At 43.2% G+C, this 14,870-nt stretch overlaps 7 protein-coding genes across 7 annotated transcripts; 2 read left to right on the top strand and 5 right to left on the bottom strand.

The window, feature by feature from the left end:
* The first annotated feature begins 174 nt into the window (after positions 1–174).
* Positions 175–924, top strand: K450DRAFT_222943 (uncharacterized protein). Its single transcript, XM_051585981.1, has one exon. It carries the CDS (start codon positions 508–510, stop codon positions 703–705), a length of 198 nt encoding a protein of 65 aa, XP_051448302.1. The 5' UTR covers positions 175–507; the 3' UTR covers positions 706–924.
* On the bottom strand, positions 860–2,801 carry K450DRAFT_222945 (uncharacterized protein). Its single transcript, XM_051585982.1, has 7 exons — positions 2,559–2,801; positions 2,419–2,485; positions 2,249–2,336; positions 1,839–2,195; positions 1,601–1,759; positions 1,440–1,528; positions 860–1,363 (listed from the first exon to the last, which is right to left on the bottom strand). Exons 1-7 carry the CDS (start codon positions 2,723–2,725, stop codon positions 1,145–1,147), a joined length of 1,146 nt encoding a protein of 381 aa, XP_051448303.1. The 5' UTR covers positions 2,726–2,801; the 3' UTR covers positions 860–1,144.
* Positions 2,802–2,897: 96 nt separating this feature from the next.
* Positions 2,898–5,591, bottom strand: K450DRAFT_297099 (uncharacterized protein). The gene is made up of 11 exons (XM_051593657.1): positions 5,555–5,591; positions 5,379–5,490; positions 5,212–5,311; positions 5,060–5,144; positions 4,878–4,992; positions 4,719–4,818; positions 4,388–4,647; positions 3,946–4,320; positions 3,399–3,884; positions 3,194–3,327; positions 2,898–3,129 (listed from the first exon to the last, which is right to left on the bottom strand). Exons 1-11 carry the CDS (start codon positions 5,566–5,568, stop codon positions 3,027–3,029), a joined length of 1,884 nt encoding a protein of 627 aa, XP_051448304.1. The 5' UTR covers positions 5,569–5,591; the 3' UTR covers positions 2,898–3,026.
* Positions 5,592–5,808: 217 nt separating this feature from the next.
* On the bottom strand, positions 5,809–6,720 carry K450DRAFT_196078 (uncharacterized protein; the record flags this gene model as incomplete). The annotated part of the gene is made up of 1 exon (XM_051584515.1): positions 5,809–6,720. The coding sequence occupies one exon, from the start codon at positions 6,718–6,720 to the stop codon at positions 5,809–5,811; it is 912 nt and encodes a 303-aa protein (XP_051448305.1).
* Positions 6,721–8,225: 1,505 nt separating this feature from the next.
* Positions 8,226–9,477, bottom strand: K450DRAFT_222956 (uncharacterized protein). Its single transcript, XM_051585983.1, has one exon. It carries the CDS (start codon positions 9,469–9,471, stop codon positions 8,461–8,463), a length of 1,011 nt encoding a protein of 336 aa, XP_051448306.1. The 5' UTR covers positions 9,472–9,477; the 3' UTR covers positions 8,226–8,460.
* A 1,907-nt stretch (positions 9,478–11,384) lies between these two features.
* On the bottom strand, positions 11,385–12,584 carry K450DRAFT_268400 (uncharacterized protein; the record flags this gene model as incomplete). The annotated part of the gene is made up of 4 exons (XM_051592877.1): positions 11,385–12,226; positions 12,319–12,375; positions 12,450–12,464; positions 12,551–12,584. The coding sequence occupies 4 exons, from the start codon at positions 12,582–12,584 to the stop codon at positions 11,385–11,387; spliced, it is 948 nt and encodes a 315-aa protein (XP_051448307.1).
* Positions 12,585–13,126: 542 nt separating this feature from the next.
* On the top strand, positions 13,127–14,869 carry K450DRAFT_222981 (uncharacterized protein). Its single transcript, XM_051585984.1, has 3 exons — positions 13,127–13,549; positions 13,617–13,688; positions 13,754–14,869. Exons 1-3 carry the CDS (start codon positions 13,171–13,173, stop codon positions 14,779–14,781), a joined length of 1,479 nt encoding a protein of 492 aa, XP_051448308.1. The 5' UTR covers positions 13,127–13,170; the 3' UTR covers positions 14,782–14,869.
* Position 14,870: the final 1 nt, after the last annotated feature.

Genomic DNA, 14,870 nt, shown 5'->3' on the forward strand with positions numbered 1-14,870 from the left:
TCTTCCCAAAACCTCGGATCTGTCCATTCATCTAGTGCATCCATCGAGACATGGCCCGAAACCATTTTCAAGGAGTCCATTAAGGCTGGCACCGGGATACCAGCGTCTTCTGTGATGTCCTCTACAACACTTACTGGGGTTACATCCGAAGGGATATTTTCATTGTTCACGACGCCTTCGATGCTTTCGTCTTGGTCGCCCTTGTCGCTTCCATCTATATCGCTGTCGCCCTTGTCCTTTTCTATGCTGTTTAATTCACTAGAACGACGCCTGTCTTTAACTTTTATATCTTGGAAGATGAAACGTCTTGATTGTGCAGGAGATACTTTGGATTTTTGGAACAACTTGGCAAAGTCTTTCTTGGTCCCTGAGTGATCGTTGCTGATGATGCTACGCAATAACGAAGCACTGGGTGATCTCCGTATAAGATGAGAGCCAGTATTGGCTTGCTCGTCCACTTTACGTTGAGCTTTGGTTGTATCCGGGATATCTAGGAGATCTTCCAAAATGCTGCTGCTGGTGCTTTTTGTGCTCGCCAACGCTTCCCGATGTTCAAAAGCAAGAATTGCTTGCATAGCCTCCGCTTTTGGTAAGATCACATTGGACTCCACACATTCTGATAATGGTCTTTCAGCGCTTTCGATATGTAAGTCTTGTTTAAGAAGTGTGCTATTGATGTCGTTGGGAGTATGCTGTGAACCATAGCGCAGATTAAGTTTTGTTTCCGATAGTACCGATAAATAATAAGTATTTTACCTGCAAAGTAGATGTACTATCCTGAAGCAAACTGTTTCTGAATTCCGCCATTGTTGTTACTACTGCAATATCTGCTTCTAATTGTGCGTCGTCGGGAACAAGTCACAATGATATTGTGGAATGAAATAAAGTCTATGACGAAGATGGTAAAAGAAACACTGATAGCAAGTGATGCAAAGGGCTGATAGAAAAAAAAATCTCCCGCACATCATCAATTGGCCTTAGGCGTGGCTATATGAAATGAACCAGTGGCCAAGGCAAAATGCGGTTGCTTTGTCAATTAACTAAGTGAGACCCTCACTGTCACTACGCTGTATTCCGTATGTAAAGAAACTACCTATTTTTCTGCCCTGTCTTTTTTTTTGTTGCTGCTGAATATGTGCACTATTTACAACTCTACAATCGTTGGCGCAAATTCGCCTTCTTCGTCTTCATCATCCTCGCTATCATCATGAATTTCTCTGTCGCTACTCCTACGGCGGTGGTCTTTCAAAGAAGCTGGTAGACCGGGTATTTCCCAATGAAATTTCTCCTGCAGCTTCTGATGGAATGCCACAAATTTTTGTCGTAGTTTCTCGTTCGATCCTGGGATGTTACGTGAAAATGTCTAACATGGTTGAAATAGTTAAAGCCATCAGTCTGAATAACTCCTTAATCTCATTTAAACTCCTTGATTCGCCTACCTTCAACTGTTGTGATAAAAAGTGGTTTTCCGATAGTATATCATAGAAAAAATCTTGAGGACATTCATTCATCTGCTTGGTGAGTACATCTGTAATGCAACATAGTAACGGTGTTAAATGAGAGCGTAACAAACAACATAAACCTTGGACGAAATGTTTACCCAAAAAGTCGCTAAAGAGCTGTGGTGATTCATCCACTAATTCCTGGCAAGAGCAAAGTAGCTGAACAATCTTCTTCCATTGATTGAAAGATGTGAAGTTTTGGCCCAGCAATGTGGCGACAAATGCTAGCTGAAGTTCTCCGAGAAGATTATGATAATCTTTTTTCCATATATGAATAGATATACATGGTTAGGCACACTACATCTGCGTTGAGTTGGAATATGCTCTAGGCATTACCTGAATTGTATACTTCTCGTAGCAATTCCTTTGTCAGCCAGGTTTTGTCCATACTCCACTTTGTTATTTCCGAGCCCGAGGCACCGGGTGGGAAAGATTGCCGTGGATCAAATGCTGTAAACTCTACACCTTCCTCCTTTTCAACCACCTCCCTTCCCATTCTTCTATCCATTTCTTCCAGCAAGCTGGGCAACGAGTCATTGTTTCGAGAAGGCAGGTGTGAGATTATGCCATTGTTTGGAAATATTCGATGTAGCAGTGATTTGGTGATATAGTTGGTGAGCGCCATCCATCGTTGCCAATTAGTGGGCGGTGCCAAAGGATAAGGACCCAGGTTATTATCGAATGATTTGATATCTGAGGCTAATGAGTATATGAACAAAAGTATTACAGAGCAGAAATGCACATACCACCCTTATATCTTTCGGCTTGCTCTGTATCCATTTCGCTCTCATCCAATAGATCTTCCGTTTCGTTGCTCCATTTTCTGACCAGGACCTTTTTGTGTGAAATATGCCTCACAGTTAGAATAGACTGGAAACCCTCAATGGTGTCATGTATAAGACTCATTTAACAATACCTCTCCAGCTTCGAAAAATCGGAAAAACCCAGTTCGCATACCGGGAATACCTTCTTTACTTGTTGAGCTATCATGGCTTTGGTTAGCCAAGGGTGGAAACGTATTATTTTGAAATGAACTACAAAGATCGCCGAACGTACCTGTAAAACACAAAATGGAGTCCCGGTGGAATGAGTTTCACGCCTTTAAACAGTGGACCAGTCGACCAAGCATTGTAGTCAATGCCGAATTCCAAGTTTTCCGGGGGATCAAGAAATAATAAAATGGCGCCTTTGTCGAATAAGACGTTGGCTGTTTCTTGATCCATTGCAAGTCGAAGTTTTGTTCGCGACGCTTTTGTCGAACTGGTAAATTTATTGTTTCGGAGCTGTTACAAACCCTCCCCCTTCCATCACGCAGTCTCCACGCTAAAACTCGCATTAATGAGTAGCATCACTCTGACGATATGAAAGGACTAAGGTTTGAGCTGTAGTCAATAGGGTTTCATTAGTTTGCATAATCAGTTTTTTTTATTTCTTTTGGCATCTGCTATATTGTAAAGCTTGCTTGCTTGCAATGCTTGTTTTCACCGCAAATAACTATTAACAAATCTATTCCCGACAACATCATCAAGCGGTTGGCTCAAAGAGCTGATTAAGCATTCTATCAAGCTGATCCTTGTCCCAGCGAATATATTTGGATGGGTTTTTAGCAAAATCGGTTGTTTGATATCTATAGTGAAGGAAACGATTAGACAACGACAAACACGATGGACAGCTGCAGTGTAGATACATACTTCTCGACAAATCGACTATACATGGGAAGAAGGACGTTTTTAATGTCCTTAATGATAGCATGGCGAAGTTCGCTATCAGGGATAGCGTAAGTTTTCTGTGTTCGCAATGTCTCCTCAAATGCTAGGTTGAAGTTCTTTGAAAGCAAATGGAGGGTGAGGAAAGAAGTCATACTGCTGATAGTCACCTCATACCATTTATGCTTACCCTAAACTTGTCTTTGATCTGTTGCCTTTCATTGTTTCCGAGCGACTGTCGAATGGCCCCACCTCGTACATATGTGACGTCCATCAAATTCTCAATACAAGGCTTCCAGGTTTCCTGATAAGCGTCCATCTGTCGTCGAACCATTTTGCCATACCGCGCTTCTCGTCCTTCATCGAACACAGCATTGAGCGGTGGCGATCTAATTTGCCGCAGTACGTGGTTAAAGTTATTGAGCAAGAATATGATGGCAAGAGCTGGTTTTCGGTATGCCTTGGATTTGTTTTGTAGTGTGGTATTGAGTTGATCGACGGCCTCTACAAATAAGTTTTTCAACAGAACGCGTCCGTCGGCGTTTGGCTTTAAGGAGAGCGGTTGCTGCTCAGCAACACTTGAGACTGGATTATTCCAGCCTTCCTTACCCAGTATTGTTAGAATCGGTTCCACAATATCGTGCCATGCCCATAGACGTTTCAGATGGCTCAGGGTCTGTATAAACCGTATTAGCTTGTACTTCTACGCCGTTCAAATCCCATACAGATACACGTACATTACTGGTGAGCTCATGAACAGTACCGTCATTGCTAAGGTTGGGATTTGCTGCATCCTTGCGGCCTTTGACATCTTCCATGAACTCATATATGCTTCTAAGAGCTGTACCTCGGAAAGCTGTCATCAGTTCCAATATGGTATCCATTTCTTTTCGTGGCATAATTTTGTCCAATGTCGAAAAGCATTCATTTTCAAACCTCTCCAGTATATCAAATATGATGAATACATCTTGATATGAACTTCGTTTGACTTGAGCATTGATCGCTCTACCAGCAGTGATAAAATCGGTAAGCGCCGGCGCCAGGGCGCCTTTCAAAGCGGTGGTTCGTTGTACTGGGTTGGCTAGTAGACTAGTAGCCAAATCATGCTCGAACTATTTTCCGACAGGCAAATATTAGTTTTTTGACAGTTTGCCTGGTGTATGGTTCCATTTTACTTACCGAAAACATCTTGGTTAGGCATGTCATATATTTTAAGAACTCGGCGGTACCCCTATCATAGACACCGCTATGCTGTCTATCGGCCGACGCTGCAGTTTGCGATAATGCATGCATTGACTTGGAGAGGTAAGTGGATCGAATTTCTATATACGGCTTTGTAAAATCTACGACATAGCCAAGCTCGGTTTCCGACGACGAAAGGTAAGTTGATAACTGTGACAGCCGCTTAACGTTGGCACTGTCCATCGCAGGGGGTTCGCCTTTTGGTAACCAATTATCTCTGTCATTAAATCAAGCTAACGTAAAGAAGGTAGGCAGTCATCGCACCCACCTGAGTCCAACATTTTCGCGTCTATGGGTATACTGGATGTCGATAGCCATTTTCTGAATAGCGTTTCCATGTGCAACATTCCTGCTTTCAACAATTGTTTCTAGAAATACTTTGTTAACCTCCTTCCGTAACACCCTAGTGTACGCTTGGCACACTTACCATATGATTTATAACTCGATCAGTTGCTCTCAGCTTGGAATTTACCAAAATCTCAAGCGCATCTTTCAGTCTGGCTAATGATTGAAGATACGGAAGCGTGTTGTTCTCGTCGGGCCTGTTATCAGGGAAACAGTTAAGCATGGATGATGACTATGTGATGCTTCGCATGGCAATATTCTCACCCTTTCAAGATCAATGCTTCCTCTTTGCTAGGAAGATCCATGCACTTCACGATGGAATCTGTGGACTTCAATGTCGCTTCTATGTCTACAGGTGTAATCATAATCATCAGCACGAGGTCCGATATGCAACAGAAAACTTGATTTACACATACTATCGGCCAAATGAGTGAGGTTCTGAGTTGATCGATGGATAGGTAAAATAGACGCTTCTAGTTTCATAAGCCGTCCGTCGAATGAGTCCAACATCCCGGTCTACAATAAGATTAAGTTAATGCTTCTTATTTTGTTAACGCGGTGTAAAAACTTTGATAGTCAGTACCATGCGCTTAGTCAAATCTTCCATCTTCTGAAGATTGCCTTTCATATACTCGAGGTCGGCTTCGTCCTCTAGCAATCTAGCTTGATTGCCGTTCCTCACATTTGGATTAGAACTGAAAGGAATGAAGTGAATATACGATGGTTTCCGAGCAGTGGTAGCATGGAGTCATCACTGACCTGAATGAGTTCATTGGTCCCAATATGCAGGTGGACAGCAAACACCGAATTTCAGGCCACGCTGCCAAACTTCAATTAATATTTCCCTTGGTAATTTTTTGCAACTTAAGACTTCTCCACTTCATTTTATATATATTACAGTAATATACAGGCTACTTCCACACAACCTCAGTGCTAAAAGTATATATGCATTTTGTTGAAGTTAAAACTTCAATGTGGCATGATCGATTATTCTAGGTACTTCACCGCTTCGATTATCCACCACCATCCATTCTTCTGAATTCGTTCACCATATAAGTATTCAGCTCCACGCGTACATCTTTGTCGGATTTCGGTATAACATCTCTAAGTGATCCAAATATCGATTTGGTGCTCTCTGCTCGATGATCCACTTGTTGGTCTCTATGGGCACCTTTTTCCGCGATGTTTTGCTGGAGGAATGTCTTCTTCGGCAAGAAGATGGTGGCCTCTCGCAGCGCCGTGCCTACTGCAAGTCTAGCACCAATGACGACACCTATTGTTAAGCCAACTCCAGCTGGGATGCTGGTCCCAATATTTGGCACAAGCCCCATTAATCCTATGGCAGTATATTTTCCAATTTCAGCGCCGATGGTCAGCCTGAGAGCAATTTGTAGCCAGTAGCCTGTCTTCATCACCTTGAGTGCTGCCATGGCCGCTTCATCAATGATTTTGTAAGCCGTGTCATGGTCACCGGTTTTCGCACACGCTGTGATGACCGCTTTGTACATGTCCAGGTCAGGTAGGATTCCTACCTTTTTAGCTTGATTGAAAGCTGAAAGAGTGGTTGGCAGATCGCCCCAGTTAGCTAGAAGAGAGAGGTAGGCGGCGTAGGCTGGTGCCTTGATTCTTTCACTCGGTACTTGAGCGATTATCTTGTTCTGCGCTAATTGAATGATTGTGGATCTATCGTACGTTTCAGCCCCCGGTCGTTGATCGAGTGACAGGATATATGCGTCTAATGGGCTTGAATTCGGTTTTACTTGGTGCTCCTCTGTCAAGTACTCTGCAGTCGTTGTTTGGCCAGCGACACGAGAACATGCTTGTAAGATTTGCACAAGCATGCGCTGTGATGGCCTGGGCACTTCACGAAATATTTTATCGATAGCTACTCCTAGTTGATTTGGGTTATGGCAGTCATCAAGCATCTTGCGCCAGGATTGTATTTCAGTAACAAAATTTCGTCGAGCGATAATATCGCAGCGTCTTGTGGTCAGGAGAATATGGCATGGCTTTCTGGCGATGGTCTGCCATCGTCCGAACATTGACAGTTATGCTTATAAAATAACGTTGATAATCGGTTTTGTCTTACTAAGTTTGAGCAATTGAGCTTTAAAGTTGTAGTAAGACGATTGTGCAATATGGCCACACAATTGAATGAAACCGGCTCACTGAAGTCTCTCGTTACAAAATTTCAGTGCTTGCTTACAACTTGGTGGTCGGAGATTTATTTATTTTTCATCGTGAGCGACAAATTTGTTAGCTTCATACAATAGGGCAGGGGTGGCGTTTACCTCCAATTATTCATGATAGTAGCTGTAATAGTCGGGTACCAAATTGTATTGCTCACTTCCACCTCCCATAGTAAAACTGACCAAGGTCTTTGTGTTCTGAAAGACTTTTGATCGGTTTAGCACTTGGAAGCATTGAGAAGCTTGAAGAATTTAAAGCCAGTCACCCGAAGGCAACGAAAAAAACAATCCCAAAAAAAAATTATTTCGAGAGCTTTCCTTTAGAGCCAAATTACCAGAGGAATTACAACATGCCACACGCTGCACAAGACCATTCCAGAGATCCATGGTATGCCACCTCCTTATAATTGCGTCCAACCGTTTGGAAATCATACTAACGAGTCAATATTTAAATCACTACCAGCCCATGGGTAATTTTGAACGATTTGGGTGGTGCTTTCGTCATGGGTGCCGTCGGTGGTGGTATCTGGCACTCTGTTAAAGGAGCAAAGAACTCTCCTAGGGTAAGTTTTTCGAATACAAATGTTGTGAGGATATATTGCATCGAGCACCATGGTCTAAACATGTCTTGAAACTCGTCAACAGCACGAACGTATGATTGGAGCTGTCACTGCCATGAAAGCTCGCGCACCTGTGTTGGGTGGTAACTTCGCAGTCTGGGGTGGTCTGTTCTCCACATTTGACTGTGCACTCAAGGGTGTCAGACAAAAGGAAGATCCATGGAACTCAATCTTGTCTGGTGCTATCACTGGCGGTGTTCTGGCAGCTCGCGGTGGTGCAAAGGCAGCAACTGTCTCTGCCGTAGTTGGTGGAAGTCTTCTCGCTTTGATTGAGGGTATTGGTATTGCAATCACCAGAATGACTGCTGACCAAAGCAGACCTGTCATGCCTCAGGTATGTGAACAATTTTTTCCATTTGTTTTTGAGTGGGCGGTTTGGCAATAGCAGCCCCACCTTAGCTCTCATTCTCACCATTTCATTCTCTAGATCTAGACGAACTGAACGCGGTATCAAGACCACCATATTATTCCAACTACATCTTACATCAAATTTAAAAAAAAACCTCATCCCCCAACATAGAAGCTGTATTATCAATTTACATGCAGCAAATGGTGTATATACTCCTTTGACCTTCCCCGAAATCTCCATCTGTGTGTTACGTTTTTTAACTACTATAGCAACTGATTTTTTCCTATCACACCATGTCCCTTTCTATTTTCCTTCCAAACCAAAACTAAAAGAAATTAGGCATTCCTTCTGGATTGTGTGTTATATTGAAAGGGCTACTTTGTTCTTGAACAATGAATGGGGTGATTTAAGTGATACAGTATGGCTACATTTGGGTTCACATCTGTCATAGGACTATACAACGATAGAGATAAAAGAATGGAAAGAGTAATTAAATGAAGGGGGAGGCTAATGTACTGGTCCCATTAAGCTTCTAGCTGAGGAAGGAGGGGCATTTGTTTTGTTTTCTAGAACACTGGTTGGGATGCGGCAATTTAGACTTTGTCGTCCGTTATCAACAGTCTGCCTTGATGTCATAGTAGGTGACAGATCTTGAGATGGTTGGCGTTTTCGTAAATGTGAAATAGACCGCCATATCGTTTTTCGGCTTGGTGGTACAGTAACCGCAACTCTCGTCGCTGCAGGGTTATCTTGCTTAGTTTCATTTGAAAAGTCCATGCTGAATGAAGAGTTGAAATAGTTGGATAGATAGTCTTGTTTGTCGTCCAATGAACCAATGATATTCAGTGGTTTGATTGTTTGTGGAGCTTCTGAAAACATTGTTAAGATCCTACTTGATTCACCTCGCCAGTGTTCAGTGCAAAGTCTGTATTCTAATGAAAGGATTTGACCTTCTCCACGATCCGTTTGCATTCCTCGCGTGACATAGGATTCATAGTATGGCCCTTTGCAGAAGGAACAGGCTCGGTAGGATACAATGTAGGATATCAATTTTGGTGGAGTAGTCGGTGGGATCGCAACATTTTTGCGAACAATAATTCTTGCGCAGATCTCTCTCAAGGTCATTGGGAAGTTAAACGAAGTTGGAATGACTTTGCGAATGATGGGACATCCGTCTGTTTGTAATTTTTGTAAATCAGCTAGCCTCGATATCTCAACTGGAAGTACCGTAATCGGATTCCCACTGATGTTTAAATGTACTAAATGAACGAGGCTGCTCAAGTCTCCAGGAAGCTGCCCAATCAGGTTGTAATCTAATAGCAATGAGTCCAACTTAGTTAGTTTGGTTACGCATGCAGGCACTTCAGTCATCCGGTTCTGGGACAGGCAAAGTTCTCGCAGGTTGCAGAGACCGCCAACCGTAGCTGGAAGGGTTTCTAATAAATTCTGGCCAAGATCCAACGTTTCCAATCTTTTCAACTGGCCAATTTCGGGCGGAAGGGTCCGGAGGTGAGCCATATTACTAAAGTAAAAAATGAACCATATCAGTGCCTTGAATGCTACTACACAATGTAGCAAGGTCTATTCTGCCTCCTTACATTTTCATATGCGTTATATTTGCATACAACCTAATGGCAGGTAGGATTTTCAAGCCAGGTATATCAACGATTTTCACTCTTTTTTTATCGTCAGCATCTACAATCTGTGCAAGACTGACTTTTTTCCAGTTTTCTGGCTTTGTTTGTTGGAAATCTGTTGATGATGTGACGCTATAGGTGCATGGTGAGCGGCAATTCGTCTCGTAATCATACTGTTCGTCTTCGTCAAGCCTATTGGAAGACTGCGTGCTGAGCGCTTCCAAAGAATCGAAGTTGGGATAAATCAGCTTACCGACAGTCGAATGTACGGCGTGGTCGGGCGGCGCGCTTTGATCAGATGATTCGTCGAGAATCAGCGCAACTTTGACAGAACCATTTTTTTCCTTGCTAGCAAGCTGACCCATTGCAGCAGCGAGATTAAAGCAAAGCACTTATATCGATTAACCGATAAAAAAGCTATTCTAGAGAAGAAGAGAGCAGCAGTAATACCCAATGTGATGATGAAGCAATAAATAAATTTTTATTGCCCCTCATTTCAGCCCCTCTTTTTGTTTATCACTTGTTTCTCCCGGTGTCATTACCCGTACTACTTTGAGCAGTTTACTTCTATGAGAAATTCATGGTCGAAATTAAAATTTATGGTCTATTGCTTATCCATTATTGTGCATTTATATACTAGTTGTGATCGCAAAGATCAAGCTCAAGGAAATTGAATTGTCTGGTCGGCCACAGCCTCATGTTTTGGTATGCGAACCAGGTGCACATCGATTTTGTTGGTGTCTTGGTCTTTACCAAACGGCCCCGCCACATTAAGAACGTAAAACTCGAATAAAAAAGCAAGAAAAAACTGGTGCGTTGGATACCTAACTCTCCCTGTATGATAAACGAGGTCTGCTCTATTCGGACGATAATTATGATTTTTTATATTGAGACAAGTAGTCAATGTAAATCAAATGCCTAATGCTATCAAAGTCGTCAGCGATTTTTTGACCATCGACAAGGTTTAGTGACCTTATTGGTTTTGATCCTAAGACCATAACTCGAACACCCTTTTGTTTCGCCCAGTTGATCAGGTTATTTAGCATCTGGTTGATGACACATTTGTAACCAGGGCAAACGCCTAACCGACTTAGCTGTCCCTCGTCTGTGGTTGGATTATAATCAAACCCTATTGCTCCGATAATGCTTGACGATTCCTTGGTAGGCGTGCATACCCAGAAATTGGATTTGCCTTCAGGTTCGTATGTTCCATCTGGTCCAGATTTGAGCTTGTAATACTTGATGATATTAAGCAGGTCTTGGCTTTGCTTTTGTTGCAAATACTGTCTGACCTTCGTTCTTGTCAGCCAGTGGCACGTGAGATACACACCAGTGCCCCATAGTATTATGCCGCCAATGGTTGCTGAAATCATGCTGTACCTATTCGCCCATTCTCGTGATCGACCGTGGGCAGTCCCAATGCTGAGCATTCCAACTACGCCAGCACATAAAAAGGAAATGGAAGACCAGCCAAGGAACATGGCACGAGTAGCGCGCTTAGTTAATTCGTCGGCCTCATTACAGAAGAGCTTTTGCACAGCTTGTAGATCAGACGGCTGGAAAACTCGAATGTACACTGCCGGGGTCACCATCCCCTTAATATAAGGTTAGTGTGTTGAAAGAGCAGAAACTGAGGGTCGAGTGAGAGGGTCCTCACTGAACAATTTTCAAACACCGAATGTGGGAAACATTGAGGAAAAAATAATGAGAACAATAACTATGGTGACCAGTAAACCAGTACAATTTTTATTTATGAATTTCTAGCGGATTGACGCAGACTCCCAACCTAAATGCTTAGAGGGAACGAGTGACTTGCCAGACACGGATCTTGTTATCAGTGTAACCAGAGAACAAAGTAGTGCCATCAGCGGACCAGGCAAGGGAAATGCACTGGGGGTCCAAGGACTTCTTACCACCCTCGAAGAATTCGGGGGAGAGTTCGTCAACAATGGACTTGGACTCGAGATCCCAGATCTTGATGCCAGAAGCAGTGGCAGCGCAGAGCCAGTAACGGTTGGGGGAGAAGACAAGGGAGTTGACAATGTCACCAGCCTCAAGAGAGTACAAGTGCTTAGAGTCGTTAAGATCCCAGAGCATGACAATGCCGTCCTTACCACCGGAAGCGCAGAGGGAACCATCGGGAGAGACGGTGACGGTGTTGATGTAACCAGTGTGACCAATGTGGTTGGTTCTGAGCTTGCACTTGGTGAGCTCCCAAACCTTGACAACCTTGTCCCAACCTCCGGAAACGATGACGGGGTTGGCAGGGTTGGGGGAGAAGCGAACGCAGGAGACCCACTCGGTGTGACCATCCTCTTGGATGTTGAACTTGCACTCACCAAGGGTGTTCCACAACTTGATGGTCTTGTCACGGGATCCAGAGACAATTTGACGGTTGTCAGAGGAGAAAGAGACGGACAAAACATCGTTGGTGTGACCGACGAAACGGCGGGTGGTGGTGCCGGTGTTCAAGTCCCAAAGACGAAGGGTCTTGTCCCAGGAGGCGGACAAAGCGAATTGGCCATCAGAGGAGATAACAACGTCCTCAACGAAGTGGTTGTGGCCGGTGAGAGACTTACGGGGAATACCGTAGCTGGTCTCATCTCTGGTAAGGTGCCAGACGATGATGGACTTGTCTGTAAAGAGCAATGGTGGAAAAAAAAAGGAGAAATGTCAAGATTAGCCTTCAGTCCAAAAGCTCTCAATTCTGAAGATCTTCTCAACTAACCGCGGGAGGCAGACAAGACCATATCGGGGGCCTCGGAGGTGGTGGCAATGGCAGTAACTGAATGAAATTGAAAATGTCAATGCGTGATTCTATAATGTACGATTTGCAAATTTGCTCAATCAGAAATTTACCCCAGCCAGAGTGGCCTGTACGAAAGAACAAAGAAACCGTTAGTTATCATCCATCGTATATCATCCATAGGCAACCATCCAACATCAGATGTATTATCTACCTTCAAGTGTTCCACGGAGTGACAGCGAATCCATAGCTATTGTTAAAAAAAGAGGAGGATTCGCTATCTGCGCATGCACTTCTTGAATAAAGACAGTCGGCGGAGGAGAGCCTGAATCGGAATTTTGATGACGACAACACAATCGCCACACATCAAAGGTCATTTCATTCTTCAAGCACGCAGGGCAAGAGTTGAGCTTTCCAGAACCAAATGTTCAACAATTAGTGCTTTAGATTCAATTTTACTCATGACTATCATATTTTTTGATTAGTATTGCTCCTCTCTTTGCTTTTTTTCTTCAACTTCCTATATCTTGTTGATTTCACAAAATATATAACGTAATTCGGGTTTATGCAGCAGGACAAGACTTACTAATGAGCTTAGCCGCATTTTCTATTGCTTTCTTTCTATAATATTTATCAAACACGCTCTCTTTCTTAATTTTTGTGATCATTTCATGTTGGACAAACTCACCTTCTCTTTCTACGACAAAATTAAATTTGTTGAAATCACGTGCGTGCTAGCTCTCTTGCAATTTCATTGGTTCTTTGCCAAAAGTAAATGCTGTGCCGTCAAAAGTAATAGAACTTCAGAGCACCTTGTACTTGCAATTGTGACCAATGTTGAAGCGGTTACCAAGGAAACTCTCTAAATTACACCTCCACCATAATTTGTATGCCCCTAACTGCGTTGTTAATAGAGCACTTGTCTATCATTCTGTGCGAAATGTATCCCAAACTACTTCAGTGGAAAGCGAAGCGCTAGCCAAAGGAGATAGCACTGCCAACGTGAAGCACCTTATTCGCAAACCTGATACTTCCGAGTTGCAAAACACTTTTTACCAACGAAAGCTACCGGAGCAATTGATTAAAATATCATCACCCCACGGTAAACAACTTTTTCGAGAGGCAATGGATGCCGGGCAAACCGAAGGTTTTTTTCCTTTGACAGGGGCCTTTGCGTCCCAATCATCACCATCTTATTGCGGTCCTTCTTCATGTAAGGCATTATTAAACTGTCTGCTTCCACAAGTTCACATTTTTAACTCGACCTGACTTCCTTGCAGTGGCTCTTGTTTTAAATGCGCTAAATGTTGACCCTAAAAAAATATGGAAAGGTGCTTGGCGATGGTACTCTGGTATGTTGAAGAATAGTTTGCTCTCCGATATCTCAATTTCTACTAACTTGTTCATTTTACAATAGACGAGATGCTGCAGTGCTGTTCTCCAAAGGAGCAGATGCAAAAAAATGGGATCACATTCGACCAGTTTGCCTGCTTAGCAAAATGTCATTGTAGTGTTGTTGTTAAGAGAGCTAGCAAAATTACATATGAAGAGTTCCTTGAGGACCTCAAGAAGGTTACTGCAACTTCTGATCAACATATGGTTATATCCTTTTCCCGGAAGACTCTTGGTCAGACTGGTGATGGACACTTTTCTCCAATTGGTGGATTTCACCCTGATACGAATATGGCTCTTGTCCTCGACACAGCACGCTTCAAATACCCAAGTTACTGGTGTTCAGCTAAGGTTCTTTTTGAATCGTTGATGCCAATTGACAAGGAAACTGGCCTTTCTAGGGGCTATTTCATCTTGAGCTACGATGACCTAAACCCTCCTGTCAGTCTCTGCCATTCTCAGTCCCAAACGGCAACAGCAACACCGCCACTGACGAAACTCGAAAGGACATTTCCATCCGATTCTCCACCATCAGCCTGTACGTCAGCACCGAGCATTAATACAAATACGAAACTCAATTGGTCGGCACTAGCCAAGGTGTTTTGCCAAAAGATCCCAGAAGACATGTGGGTGGAAAAGCCACAGACATTGAAAGAAGTGGTCAACCTGGTGTTGAGGAACATTCCTCGAGAGTACAGTAATATCATCGGACAGCGTGTCACATCCTCATCAATGGCTACGGCAACCGACACCTACATTGATGTGCTCTTCAAGGATACATCCGCCTCGCCTTTGTATCCCATTGTTCACCAAGCCATATATCCATCCAGTACCTCTGAAAAGCCTGACTCACATGCTGTCTTCGCCACTCTGTTCTTGCTTGGCTCTCCTCGCATGTTATATACCTCACTACCCCGTGACCTCCAAAAGTTATTTGATCATTATCGAAGCACTGTCAGCTCGATGCCCTTGGTTAAACGGGAAGTGGATAGAATTTCTATAGAAATTATTGAATTGACAAAGTCGTTTTGTACTTGCGGCAAACCTATCTAGAAACTTGTAAACACACTGTAAATTCTCATACAAATGTACTAATACACATCGCATGGTGGCAATTTGTGAACTGTCAAGTCTTCAGACCT

This window comes from Umbelopsis ramanniana (genome assembly GCF_025399195.1).
Source record: "Umbelopsis ramanniana AG unplaced genomic scaffold K450scaffold_5, whole genome shotgun sequence".
Taxonomy (NCBI): Eukaryota; Fungi; Mucoromycota; class Umbelopsidomycetes; order Umbelopsidales; family Umbelopsidaceae; genus Umbelopsis; species Umbelopsis ramanniana.

What these genes read in the sequence shown, in the direction of transcription:
- K450DRAFT_222943 (XM_051585981.1), top strand. Translation starts at nt 508, where the DNA reads ATGCTGCTGCTGGTGCTTTTTGTGCTCGCCAACGCTTCCCGATGTTCA.
- K450DRAFT_222945 (XM_051585982.1), bottom strand. Translation starts at nt 2,725, where the DNA reads ATGGATCAAGAAACAGCCAACGTCTTATTCGACAAAGGCGCCATTTTA. An exon ending in CTCCATTTTGTGTTTTACAG is followed by an intron (nt 2,486 to 2,558) that starts GTACGTTCGGCG and finishes AAGCCATGATAG; the next exon opens with CTCAACAAGTAAAGAAGGTA. An exon ending in GATTTTTCGAAGCTGGAGAG is followed by an intron (nt 2,337 to 2,418) that starts GTATTGTTAAAT and finishes TCACACAAAAAG; the next exon opens with GTCCTGGTCAGAAAATGGAG.
- K450DRAFT_297099 (XM_051593657.1), bottom strand. An exon ending in AAGATTTGACTAAGCGCATG is followed by an intron (nt 5,312 to 5,378) that starts GTACTGACTATC and finishes ATCTTATTGTAG; the next exon opens with ACCGGGATGTTGGACTCATT. An exon ending in GAAGCATTGATCTTGAAAGG is followed by an intron (nt 4,993 to 5,059) that starts GTGAGAATATTG and finishes CCCTGATAACAG; the next exon opens with GCCCGACGAGAACAACACGC.
- K450DRAFT_222956 (XM_051585983.1), bottom strand. Translation starts at nt 9,471, where the DNA reads ATGGCTCACCTCCGGACCCTTCCGCCCGAAATTGGCCAGTTGAAAAGA.
- K450DRAFT_222981 (XM_051585984.1), top strand. Translation starts at nt 13,171, where the DNA reads ATGTTGAAGCGGTTACCAAGGAAACTCTCTAAATTACACCTCCACCAT. An exon ending in TTATTGCGGTCCTTCTTCAT is followed by an intron (nt 13,550 to 13,616) that starts GTAAGGCATTAT and finishes ACTTCCTTGCAG; the next exon opens with TGGCTCTTGTTTTAAATGCG. An exon ending in TGCTTGGCGATGGTACTCTG is followed by an intron (nt 13,689 to 13,753) that starts GTATGTTGAAGA and finishes ATTTTACAATAG; the next exon opens with ACGAGATGCTGCAGTGCTGT.